This window comes from Falco rusticolus, chromosome 11 (assembly GCF_015220075.1).
Source record: "Falco rusticolus isolate bFalRus1 chromosome 11, bFalRus1.pri, whole genome shotgun sequence".
Taxonomy (NCBI): Eukaryota; Metazoa; Chordata; class Aves; order Falconiformes; family Falconidae; genus Falco; species Falco rusticolus.
In genome coordinates this window covers 31,650,669-31,663,351 of record NC_051197.1, presented here as the reverse complement: position 1 = coordinate 31,663,351, position 12,683 = coordinate 31,650,669, and the positions used below count along the sequence as shown (strand labels likewise).

Below are 12,683 nucleotides of genomic sequence, written 5' to 3'. Positions count from 1 at the left end.
TGAGAAAAACCACATTAATTAAAAATATACTTGGAACTGGACAAGTAGGTGCCATTGCTCTCCTTTAAGTGTTCCAGCTCAATGTATCCCCATGCCTTAGTGTAGAAGGATGGACTGCTACCCACCTGATACATCCAGAAATGTCTGTGCACGTCCAGTTCCTGCACTGCTAGTTGCCATACATTCATAAAAGCCTTCATCAGACAAGGAGACCTTGGCAATTTCCCAACTCATACTAGATGATTCTCTGGAGGAAGAAAAGGGAATGCTCACTAAATTCCTGAAGAAACCAAGAGGTACATGAACATGGCTTCCTGACTACAGGCGTAGGAGATTTTGACAATAATTAAGAGGAAAAACAGACCCTCTGATGAATCAAATTGCATCTAGCTTTAAGGATCTAGTAAGTATTAAGAAATACAAGTTTTTGCAGAATGTCTCACTTGCACATCTACAAATACGCCTTCAGCATACATCAACAGTTGTCACACAGTAACTAAAATCACTGTATTTGCAGTCACTCACTCAACTACTAGCACTCTTTGTTACATTTACTACTTGAGAAGATGCCTTGCCTTAACACCAACAAATTTCTATGTACAGCCAGTATGTGGTACCAAACCTGTGGCTCTTACTGGGAAGGGTACAAGGGTTCATCCCCCCAGCCTGAGCTGCTCAAACTTGCAGGTACTGATAGGGCTATGCATAAAGGAGACCCTCTGACCAGATACAATCCACCTTGCCCGCTCTGTATGCAAATCCACCCCTGGGTTCATACAGTAGAGAGGGCAGCATCTACCCCACTACAAGATGCCTATGTCCAGGCAGCTCTCTTTGTACTTTTTAAACTGCAGGGAGTACCTCCATCCCAAACATTTACAATCCAGAAAAACATGAAGTATCAGTATAAAGACAACTGGCTTCTGCTCTGCTGGCTGCACCTCTGAACTTAGGACCAGCAGCAACTACGATTGCCTAGCCATGCAAAAATTAAGAGCACAACACATATAAAGACAGAATTGACAGATTCAAGACCGAAAATGAAAGGTGGGGTACAAAAGAGATGTGAGAAAGATAATGTAACAAGAATTCTGAGAAATAGTTGCAGGTTTTTTATAAATCACAGCAAGGGCAAAGCTGATCAGCAATATTACCATGTATCTATCACATACAATGTTAAAATCCAGAAGATAATAAAAAGTATAGCTGTATTGATTGGTGGTCACCCGCTTAAAAACACATGCTCTTACAGCTTTTCAAGATTCAGGCCACCTGTTCTACAGCTAATGGTGCAACAGACACACAGGTGATGACATAAATGACCAAAACTGTAGTTCTGTGGCATCCTAGCACTCCCTGTGACCCACTGCTATGGCATATAAAGAAAACTGATGAGTGCTACAATATCTATGATAGCTTTGGCAATAATTGCCTGGTTATGGGAAAACACTAATTAAGGAACTCTTTGTCTCTCTTTTGTCTGAATAGATTGATTTATCAACTTTTAAAGGATATAGAAAGAACAAGAGACTTGGAATATGTGTGAAAGTTCAATGCTGCTGCACCACAAAACAGAAAATCCATCTGCACCACAAATCAAAATGGTAGTGACCTTAAATGGCTTCCTACTTAATTGTCTGTTACTTCATACTTACTCTAGATAACCTAATATATCATACATCAAATCTATGACATTTTACAGTGCAATGCTGGCAAACAGACATGGCAGTAACTGCCAAAACTAAAGAATAAGGTAGCATTTCTTCCAAGCAAAAAGTAAGAAACTTCTCTTTTTCACAGAAAGTATGTTAAAAGTGAAGTCACACAACCCTATTCTTCTTCATTCTTGACTTTTGCTACACACCAGATGTCGAACATACAAGCCTTGAGAACAGAAGCATAAAAGGAAATGTGTCCAGAGTGGAATGGCTTGGCAGAGAGAAACCTGCAGTGGTCTATTGAAAAAATATTAAATATAACAATGGCAGAAATGAATAATACACACCTCAAGGCATCTGTTACACAGTTCGGCACTGACTCTTAAAAAGCAGTAACTGCACACAACTTCGCAACATGTGTTACTGAGATAACTCAGCACCTTTCAGCATAGAGTCATTTCTTTACCCAAATCATTTTACAATATATGCAATCTGCTGATCAAGCTGCTTACCTACTCAGTTTGGAAAACGCAAACATGCTCCCTTAGTGAAACTGCAAAATCCGAAGTTACTAGTCACTGTAGAAACACTGGCAGAGAGCACAGTGATGTCCACGTTGTATCTAACTTCACCTCTTGGTCACCACAAACCACCTCACCCTGTACCACATTTTCAGCTGGGAAGTTCCCAGCAGCAGGCTGTGGCTCACATGAATGAACCAAAACTTAAAGATTCACTTGTGCTGCACTAGTTAGGACAGTTTGGAGGGATATTTTCTGCATGGTTTTAGCAAATCAGACACTACACTTGACTAGCACCACAAATGTCAGTTGATTTAGAGTAATTTTTTTAATTATTATTATCTTATTCATTAACTAAATTGATTGTTTTTCTTGTCAGAATTTCATGTATTATTTTTGCTGATTCTGACATTTGCAGGGTTGGTGGGATCTACCATTTATAATACAGAAGGGATTTTAAAGACACGTTAGCGTTCAGTTCCCACTGATTTCCCACTGGAATGAGGTGTTTAACTACCGTTCTTGGTCTCCTAAATCAGACTTGTCAGAAACGCACAAGGATATTAACCAAAATCCAAATTCTCTTACTAGACCATCACAGCATGCAGAAATAGAGAAAAACAAACACTGTTGCAATTTTAGAGGAATTTCTTTTTCCTATACATGGTAGGCATTAAAAATTAGGAATTATTACAGCTCATAGTACCTCTGGAATCAAAGAAGAAAAAAATTTTTTTTCAAAGCATATTCACTTCAAGAACTATCAATCTATTTTCATCCTAATGGTATTTTCACATAGACAGCTGTCATGATAGAACTATAATATTCAATTTATAGACAATTTACTTTTTGAAGTATTAAAAAAACATTAAGATGACATCTTGTCAACAAAACAAAACTCATTCAAATTCATTCAATGTAGAGCAATAATATAGCTCAAATCTGCATTAAACTAGTAAACTGGACAAATCCTGTATGGAACTTCACTATTAATAAGATGCAGGGAAGCCAAGCCAAATTACATCCTATGTGACTGTGATCAATAATATCTAGCATGATATGTATTTTGTTAAATTAACTTGGATGATCAATTCATTGCTTTGGTCTGTAATACAAAAACAAAAAATGCAACCCTAACATAAAGGTGCTGGATATGTGAAAAGCAAGAGTAGAAGAGTGTGGTTTGATAACTAAAGAACGGAAAAAGTTACACATCTGCTCAAGTATGTGCTGAGGTTGACTAAACGTAAGTGGCACCTCATAAAAAAAAAAAATTAAAAAGACAGAACTGCAGCATTTCACACTGCCAACAGTGTACCATGGAGCTTCAGAACATATTTATTTTGGTAGTCACATGCCTGCTATTGAATGCTAGAACTTAGCCTTCAGTCTTCTCCTGAAGTGCTTCAGGCCTTACAAGAGGTTGTCAACACCCTTCTAGTACATACTTCCCTCTTGTTTTTAACTACCAGAATTACAAGATGGACTTTATGAGTATTTTAATTCATTTGTAATTAATGTTTTTTTTAATTCTGATCTCATGCTACAGAGAAAGAGCGTGCAATCCATTTTCTACACAGAAGTCTGAAGGGCCTTCTGGTCCATTCAGTACAAATTTTGAGAGACTTTCTGAACAGAAAAATTTTCTAGGGTAGGTGATAGTACATACTTCCAGGGCACCCATGAAAGGCCATTAAAAATAAAGCAACTTAATGCACACTATGTAATCATCAACGTACCACGGAGGCGGGGGGCGGGGGGGGGGGGGCGGCAGGGGGGCATGGTATAAGTAGTGGTGCACTTGTGCTCCAGCAAAAAAGGTAGCTATTAATGTACTTTAGGTAACTTTTTCAAATATAAATTGAAAGCATTTGCCTTCTAGACCCAGTTTATCATAATTTAAGAGCACACCTTGAAGAGGGATTTTAGCCAGAACCATATAATCTCATCATCTACACAGAGTGTTCACCCTCTTCAAACATGTATATATATCATAGAATGGTTTGGGTTGGAGGGGACCTTAAAGATCATCTAGCTCCAACCCCCCCGGCCATGAGCAAGGACACCTTCCACCAGACCAGGCTGCTCAGAGCCCCATCCAACCTGGCCTTGAACGCTTCCAGGGATGGGGCATCCACAGCTGCTCTGGGCAACCCCTTCTGCCGCAGCACTAACAGCTAGCCGGCTGCAGCAAGGCTTTTACCATCACATACCAGGGTAACTTCAAGTAGTTCAACTTCTCACACAGTCCAGACACCTCATCCCTGAGCTCCTACACATATTCCTTCTTCACTTTTCAGCTTCTGGGGGCTGATCACCTTTCTTATTTGCTTTCTTGATATCTGGGATTTTTATTTTTTTTCTTCAGAGGGAGGTTCTGATGAGCTTATGGTACCTCGTCCTTTCACCTCCTGGGTCACACCAGACAGTAACCTGAGTGAGCTTGCAGCAGCAGCAGATCTAGAATACAGCACTAACTCATCATCCTGTGTCCTGAAAAGCTCCTAAACATCCTTGTGGTTGGCCATTTCTTCTATGAGTGGAGACACCTTTAACGAGCACATAAAGACTGGCAAGGGCCGAGCAGCAGCAGTGGTGGAAGCACCAGTGGCACCGTGCTGCTCCCGCACCTTCCCCCAGCACAGCCATCACCGCTGTCTGGCCAGACCCGCTCTGGACCCGCCACCACAGGCCGCTGCCACGTCTGGCCGTGCACTCTGCCGCTTCTGCCCACTACCCTCAGTCTCTTAGCTCCAGGGCAGTCAGGCTTCCTTCTCTTTGATCCCAACGGCTCACCTTTACCACTGTCTGATCCAGACCCCCAGGCTCTCCCTGCCTATCTCAATGTGATCTGGATCACAGGCTATCCCCGACTGTCTCTGCTACGTTGGGCGCTGCCGTCACCACTCAAAATGTCAAATATTCCCCAGCACAGCCACCACCGCTGTCACTGCTCATTACACTCAGTCTCGTAATCAGAAAGTCCCGAGGTCGAGCCTCACACGGTTTTTACTGTCGGTCAGATTCTACTGTCCATGCTGTTTCTCCTTCCTCCAGAGGTCAAACCACACTGCTCCTCCTCCCCCACACTCCTCAGGGCTATTTAACCACTTAGCAGGAATGACCCACTGCCTTCGAGGCCAGGCCACAGCTGCATATTATTGATGGGAAACAACCCACTGCCTTCACTCCTCCACACCCTTCCAGTGTCCCACCCCCTTCACAGTGAATTTCTTCCTAATAGCTAATCTATATCTACCCTCCTTTAGCTCAAAGCCGTTCCCCCCTGTCCTATCACTACCTGCCCTTGTAACAAGTCCCTCTCCAGCTCCCCTGTCAGCCCCATCAGGCACCGGCAGCTGCTATAAGGTCCCCCCGGAGCCTTCTCTTCCCCAGGCTGAGCAATCCCAACTCTCTCAGCCTGTCTCCACAGCAGAGGTGCTCCAGCCCTCTGACCACCTTTGTGGCCTCCCCTGGACTTACTCCAACAGGTCCATGTCCTCCCTGCGGTGGGGGCCCCAGAGCTGGGTGCAGCACTCCAGAGCCGAGGGGCAGAATCACCTCCCTCCACCTGCTGGCCATGCTGCTTTAGATGCAGCCCAGGATTCAGTTTGCTTTCTGGGCTGCGAGTGCGCATTGTCAGCCCATGTTGAGCTTTTTGTCCACCAACACTCTCTGCTCCCCACCCCACCCCCCCAAAGTCTTTCCCCTCAGCGCTGCTCTGAATCCATTCTCTGCCCAGCGTGTATTTGTGCCTGGGATTACCCTGACCCAGGGGCAGGACTCTGCACTTGGCCTTGTTGAATTTCCCAAGGTTGGCACTAGCACACCTCCCAAGCCTGTCTAGGTCTCCCTGGGTGGCACCCCTTCCTTCCAGCATGTCAACTTGGTGTCACTGGCAAGCTTGCCAAGGGTGTACTCAATCCCAGTGACATTCCATATATTACAAATCTCTCCATAGAATACAGCCTCCTTAATATCAGCAAAAATAACAGCATTGAAGTAACATGTAAGCAGTATGTAATAGTAAATAATAACTAGAAGTCATATAATAGGATATAAATAGGAAATAAAACACTATTTGGAGTGAAAAAACAAAGGTCACTACTTACTTGAAGAACTGATCCACTCCTAGTTTTACTCCATTTTTAGTAAAACGCTGAGTAAAAGGTATAAGACTTTCTACATGGCAAGGAACAGACCCTGGCTGTAAATAATATCCTGGAGTCTTGGTGGGCATTGTAACTTTTGGAGCATCTGAAGAAAGCAAATATTCCCCAGAAGATTATTAACAGCTACTAACATATATCCTACTTTTTCCTTTTTAATACAAGCAAATTCAATTTCCGATAAAGTTATACTTAGTAGATAATAACATTAACTTGTCCATCACAAGCTAGAGATAGAACTTTGGAAGGAAAAAGCACAGAAAGTACTTGTATAAGTTAGAAAAAAAATGCTAGATATCAATCTCAGCTGATTCAGATATGACAAGTGCACATTTAGTTAAAGTTTAAAATCTCTTACCAGGAGTAATACTAGAAAAGGAAACACTTGAAACTCTCTGGAAAAGATAATCATCCTTGTCATAGCCCGTTATTTTAACAAAAAAAGCTTCATCTGGTGGAATGAAGTCAGAAATATTCCATAGTCCATAGGGCTTTCTGTCAGGATAGTATTTCACAGGCAAGGTCTTAAGAAGTTCTCCTGTAATACTCAGAAGTTCCAGTCGGTCTATTCTAGCTGGAAGAAAGATCCCTGTGGTGTTTAGCAGCACGAAAGTAGGAATCCCTAGAAAAACAGAAACATACCATTTTAAGTGCTAAAAAAATAAAAAATTAAAGAAGGAAAGGTTAAATTCCATATGTATGGCTCACTACCCCATGAATGCACCATTCAGGTTCGACCCTTACTAAGTAGCAAAAAGCTTAAGTTCTGCTAAGCTGTGCTCTGCTCATTAGCTGTCAGGAGACACAGCAATGATTAGGGTTTAAATTACTGATTTCTAACAGGTGTTTCTGAAATAGCAGCCTCTTTATTAACTCCCCTCCACATCCCAGAGCCAAAGGCTTCCTCTGACACTCCAAAAGTAACAGAAACAGTGTTGCAATTGAGACATTTCATAACTATAAATAGATGGATTTATGTGACATAAAAAAACCAAAGCTAATTGAAAAAATACTGTAGTATGACAAAACAGCAACACTGGCTGCTCTCACACATTCAGAGCCCAAGAACCCAGGTTTATCCCAAAATTCACCAGAGATCATCATAGAGTTCTGCTTGATTCTAGGGGTCAAAACCGGTTATTGTTTATCACTGACTGAAACGGAAACAAACCTTGCACTGGTCTGCTGGATGTTTTTTTAAAGTCTAATGTTGGCTTCCTAGAAAACCCAGCTCTAAAGTCAATAGTGCTGAGTCCCGTGATCCGAACAGAGTGCCTTCCGCTGCTCGAGGTCTGAAAAAGCAGAGTGAAAGACTATGGCATTATTAGCATTTCAGGAATTGCAGTTTCTGATCCATCCACCGAGTTCAGTAAACAGACTGCAGCTTTCATCAAAAAACAAGATAAAAAGGAGGCTGATTTCAAAAGTTGCAAGTAAATATGGCTTCAATAAAGCTTTACTTTTAGATACTGTACCCTACAGTTGTAGTGTCATTGAAAAGAGCAAATCTGTCTTAAATGTAAATCATAACACAAACACAAAATCAACAATTATTTGGCACATGCTAGTGATTATAATGGGAGACTGCCTGGAAGTTAGGATTTTAACCATCATAAAGTATACTACAAAATGGTAAATGAAACATGTCAGAGCAATCAGTACATATATTATAACCAGCAAAAGTTTTACAATTTACTTCTGCTGCTACAATAATCGATCTTACCTTTTTATTTATTAGTAAGTTCCCTTTTCAAATCTCCATAAAACTAATTTTACCCATGAGGCAAACACAAACATCAAAGGCACTGCATATCAATAAACAAGTGGCAAGTACAGACCAACCTCAATCAACACTGTATATTAAATGTTCTTCTCTTTCCCAGCCAAAGTCTCAGTTGGAAAATAAAGCATGCAGAATTACCTCTCACCTCTGTTCTCCCCCTGCCACTTTGTCATTCTGGTTGAACTGACAAAAAACAAAACACCCACTCTTGAAAAGCCACAGCTTTATGTTGTTTGAGGTTACAGTTACTTTTATGCAGTTTTTCAATCTTGCAATTATTTTGGTTTATCTTCTTCAAGTTCCTTTCTATAATTCTATGCTGAGAAAGCACAACTGCTATTTGCAAGAGTGCACAGAAGCCGAAGGCTTTTTGTCCTCATTACTTTCACACCTTTCAGGTGTTAGGTGGGAAACACAAAAAACAAAAAACAACAAACCAAAAAACCACAAACTACCAACCCCCCAAAAAAACACTAATGCACTGCACTGAGCATGGAGTTAGATTTTTACAAACTTAACAATTACAAATCCATGGACAATTTCAACCAGAACAGCAGGAAAAAATAAAGATTCAAAAGGCTGTGAAGAGTGATATCTAAGCTATATTATGCCAAGATCAAATCTGCAGTTAGTAGAACCTACTCTAAGTTTTTGTTCAGGGAGACAATACAGCACACTAGACTGGCAATGTAAAAGGAAGTAAGTATTAAAATGAAATAATTCCTATCTATCTAGAGACTATGACCTGATCCATTCTCAAATACATAATTCCTTCAGTTTAGTAACCAACTCTGATACAGCTGCATGGGAATATTAAACATTTAACTGCCTAGGAACAGCCATTTAGACACTATGACAAAATGATGTCTATCTGATTAAAAAAAACTCTATTTGCTGAGATTTGGTTAGCTTTTCACATCAGAAAAAGCACTACTAAAGCCTTTTTTATCTAAACCAGCTGTTAACTACACAAAGAAATATATAAGCATGCCAAACTACTCATGTTATCAAGCATTAATTGGCAGTTAAAATTTCATTAGACAAACTTTTTTTGACAAAGTTTCCTTTTTATATGCATTCTATTTCTTTTTATGCATCTGTAGAAGGAATTTATGGTGTCAATAAACTTTTCACAAAGTCAGTTGTATTTTTATCTTTTAAGTTTTCAGTCACAGCCTTAAAAATCTTAGTGCAAACAAAACAAACCAGTGACTAAAGCAGAGTAAACAATCCATAGAAAAATACATTGGCAAACTATTTCTCCTTATGAATTATTCAGACCTTTGGATACTTGTGAATTTTTCGGGCTACAACTACCTTATAAAATTTTACCATTTACTAGTAACAATAAATTAATCTATCACTGTCGCTCCTAGGAGCCAACAGTCTTATGGCAACACCTAGAACAAATTGTATCCCAAAGGACTGCTTTGCAATCAGTACCTTTGCCAACTCTCTTTTTAATTATCTGTAGTTTAACATGGATCACTGATAGTGTACCTTTGTGTTTCTCCTCCCAGACCGGACAAATATGACAAAAAGAGCAAACACTTATCTGACACAGATGTCAGGAAAAAATGCTTTCCCCTCTTGCAAACAAGACCAAGGAAGAGTGCACAGAATGCGTGTATTTATAAACAGATGTATGAAAAAATGCATGAGTTTTAAAAAAAACAAACTAATTTTCACACAACGGAAAAACCAAGCTACAATAGCCAAATTAATTGCTGATTGCATGGTCATATGTACATATTTACAGTGATGGAGACACACTGTGAATGAGGCTGTAAGGAATGTGGTCATTCAGTGGAGACCACTCCAGACTGGTTTGTTATCACACTCCATTGAACCAGCTGCACTGGGCTATACAGGTGTAAGGCAGTAACAGCAGTCATTAAAAACCCGTCTGCATTACAAGAACAGACAAGATTTTCTGCTGATTTCTCATTGCTTTTCATCTCCTTTTCTCAGTCACACAGATGATCACTCAACTCTGCACAGCAGGAAAGTTTTTGTGGCATTGTCCAGCTGAAAAAGCTATGGCCTAATGATTAACCACAGAACAAAACTGCAGCTGATGACTTCTCCAGCCCTCACTGGCCTTTTCGACTGCAAACACAGGCAGGCAAGGCCTTTAAGGAGTAATTAGATACTCTTCTTGCCTTCCAACGCTGCTGTCCTGGAGTGTGCAGATAAGTGTTGTTTGCAGGATGTTGCATGCCTCCCAAACCCCTCCAAAGAACACTAAGAGGAGTCCATAGGACACGTCTTCGTGGAAGGGAGTTAGCAAAACCAAACTGATACTCCCTCTTCTCTTAAATAAGTCAGCCTGTTCCTGCTGAGGCCCATCTTTTGGTAGGTATCTCAGCAGCAGGACCGGCAGCTAAATGGAGTCTGGCAGCTAGCTCGGAGGTGCACAGAACACATGTAACAGCCAGACCATCTTACTGAAGATGTACCCTTCCTTCTGCACAAAATCTCTCCCGTTTGCTGAAATGCCATGGAGAGAGGAGCCGCGTGCTCATCTCACATCATTGCTCTTTTCAAGGCTCCTGTCACCTTGTAGACCAAGGGTACAGTGGCAGAGCTAGAAGAAGAACTTATTTGTAATATACACATATGGGCACAGGTTTATTGCCCTCATAACCGAAGTAGCTGAAGGCAACCAGAGGCATCCTGCAGCACAGGAGGCAACTGGGTTGCATACTGCGTGTCTGGTGTTACTCAAAGCTGTAATTTAAAGACTTCACTGAGCACTTGACACTGCACTAACACTTGTTTGTGGATCAAAGTGGGATCTGCTTGGACTGATCATTCTCCAGTTGATTTAGTAGTGGCCAATACTGTTTAGCTCACTGTGATTTTTTTTTTATTTTTTTTTTCATACTAAAATGATAGCTTTTTGCACTTCTGGTGACAAAAACCTATGTAAGCTCTCTGTAGATGCCTAATTAAGACCTGGTTTCCTCACAAAAATTAATTAAAATATGTCAACTATATTCAGGACTTTTTTTGCTTTTTTAAACCCAAAATACATAACTTTGAATGGTTTATTCTCCACAGAATTGGAGACAGCATTGTGCTGAGCTTAGAAAGACAAAACCAAAAAAATTAAAACCCCTTACTGCAGGAGCAGCCTGATGCTTTGGCCAGGACTGGTCTGCATCTAGCTGAGCATGCTGGCCTGCCTCCAGCTGAGCCACTTGGCAGTTTGCACCACGCTGGGTGCCAGCTTCAGCTTTAGGAGAGCTTATTAGCTTTGAAGGATGTTACACACTGAGCCCATAAGAGTGGCAAGCTCCTCTCTTGGCAATTCCTGGAATCCAGAAATTTGAGCAACAGAGTGCAGGCATACACAAGTAGTTCCACATGGCTCAGCTCACATCCAAAAAGGTTTCAGCTTAGCAACAGCCATACAGGGCCAGGGGGAGATCACAAAGGGCTTTTGCTTTTCCTGCACTCTGTTTCTCTGTTGCATGAAATTGAATGTTTACTAGATTGCACACTTAAGACTCCAACCAGCTACAGATTTGAACACTAAGGCACTGACTGTGGAAAACTTCTCTCAGTATCCAGTATGTCTGATGTTACCAAGTCCAGCAGGATGTAAACCATTTTTTTCATATATATATTCATAAAAAAAAATTACTACACACACACACAAGACCACCAAGCTGTGTCAGTACCAGGTCTTTTGGCATTTCTGGTCCTGAAGGATAGACAGACATTCAAATAATTCTCCATAAAGCTGTTGAGTTCAACATGTTTTTCTAGTTCCAGTTCTGCAGTAGTATCAATAGTTTCCTACAGTGCTGTACATGAATTAATAATCCTTTTCAAACTACCTCTACGCTTATGGCATGGCCAATATGCAGCATACATCCATTCAGCACACCTCATTGTGAACTCTGCTATAAAAGTTCCTTACATGGGTGCCTTTCCCTCCAAAAATGACAATATAGTATTTATACTTCTAGACTAGAATAGTTCAGTTGAAAGGGACCTATACTAATATGACTGTTGCCACATCAATTTAGGAAAGCTGGGACCATGCTCCTTTACCTACATAAAGTATACAATAAGACAAAGCACAAGACAGTTTAGGCCGAAGTTACACAAGGGTTGAGAAGATGTAAAAACTTAAGAGTTCATTATATGTCCCTTCTTCTCCCCTACTCTCAGCATGTCACAACATGCTGCCCCCTGTGAACTAGCTCAAGGTACAGGTTCAGCTTTATTTGTTCAAAGATAATCTGTCCACAAAACACTTAAATAGTGTGATTTCTACATAAACAGCCTTGCACAGATTTTCAGGTGTGGTAGTGGGGTGTCAGTTGTTAGCTAATCCATTTCAAGTATTTTGAAACATCAGTATCCAGCCATAAAAACAATGCTGGGGCTAGTTCTCAAGTTTAACTAAATACTATCTTACCCATAGCACCATCCTTAAGGTTTTAACATTCCATTCACATTTGGTGCAATTACGTTTTGAGCAGTTCATTAAAATGACATAATTAACACAGCATAAAACAAAATGAATACCTACATTTCC

The 12,683-nt window shown here is 40.7% G+C and overlaps 1 protein-coding gene across 1 annotated transcript in view; it reads right to left on the bottom strand.

Annotated features, from left to right (window-relative positions):
- HMCN1 (hemicentin 1) overlaps positions 1–12,683 on the bottom strand; it is a 202,423-nt gene that overhangs the window by 134,861 nt on the left and 54,879 nt on the right. The window contains exons 7-10 of the mRNA XM_037404235.1: positions 7,520–7,640; positions 6,707–6,970; positions 6,292–6,436; positions 126–247 (exon numbers count right to left, since the gene is read on the bottom strand). Coding sequence (XP_037260132.1) covers positions 126–247; positions 6,292–6,436; positions 6,707–6,970; positions 7,520–7,640 — 652 coding nt within the window. The remainder of the gene's footprint in view (positions 1–125; positions 248–6,291; positions 6,437–6,706; positions 6,971–7,519; positions 7,641–12,683) is intronic.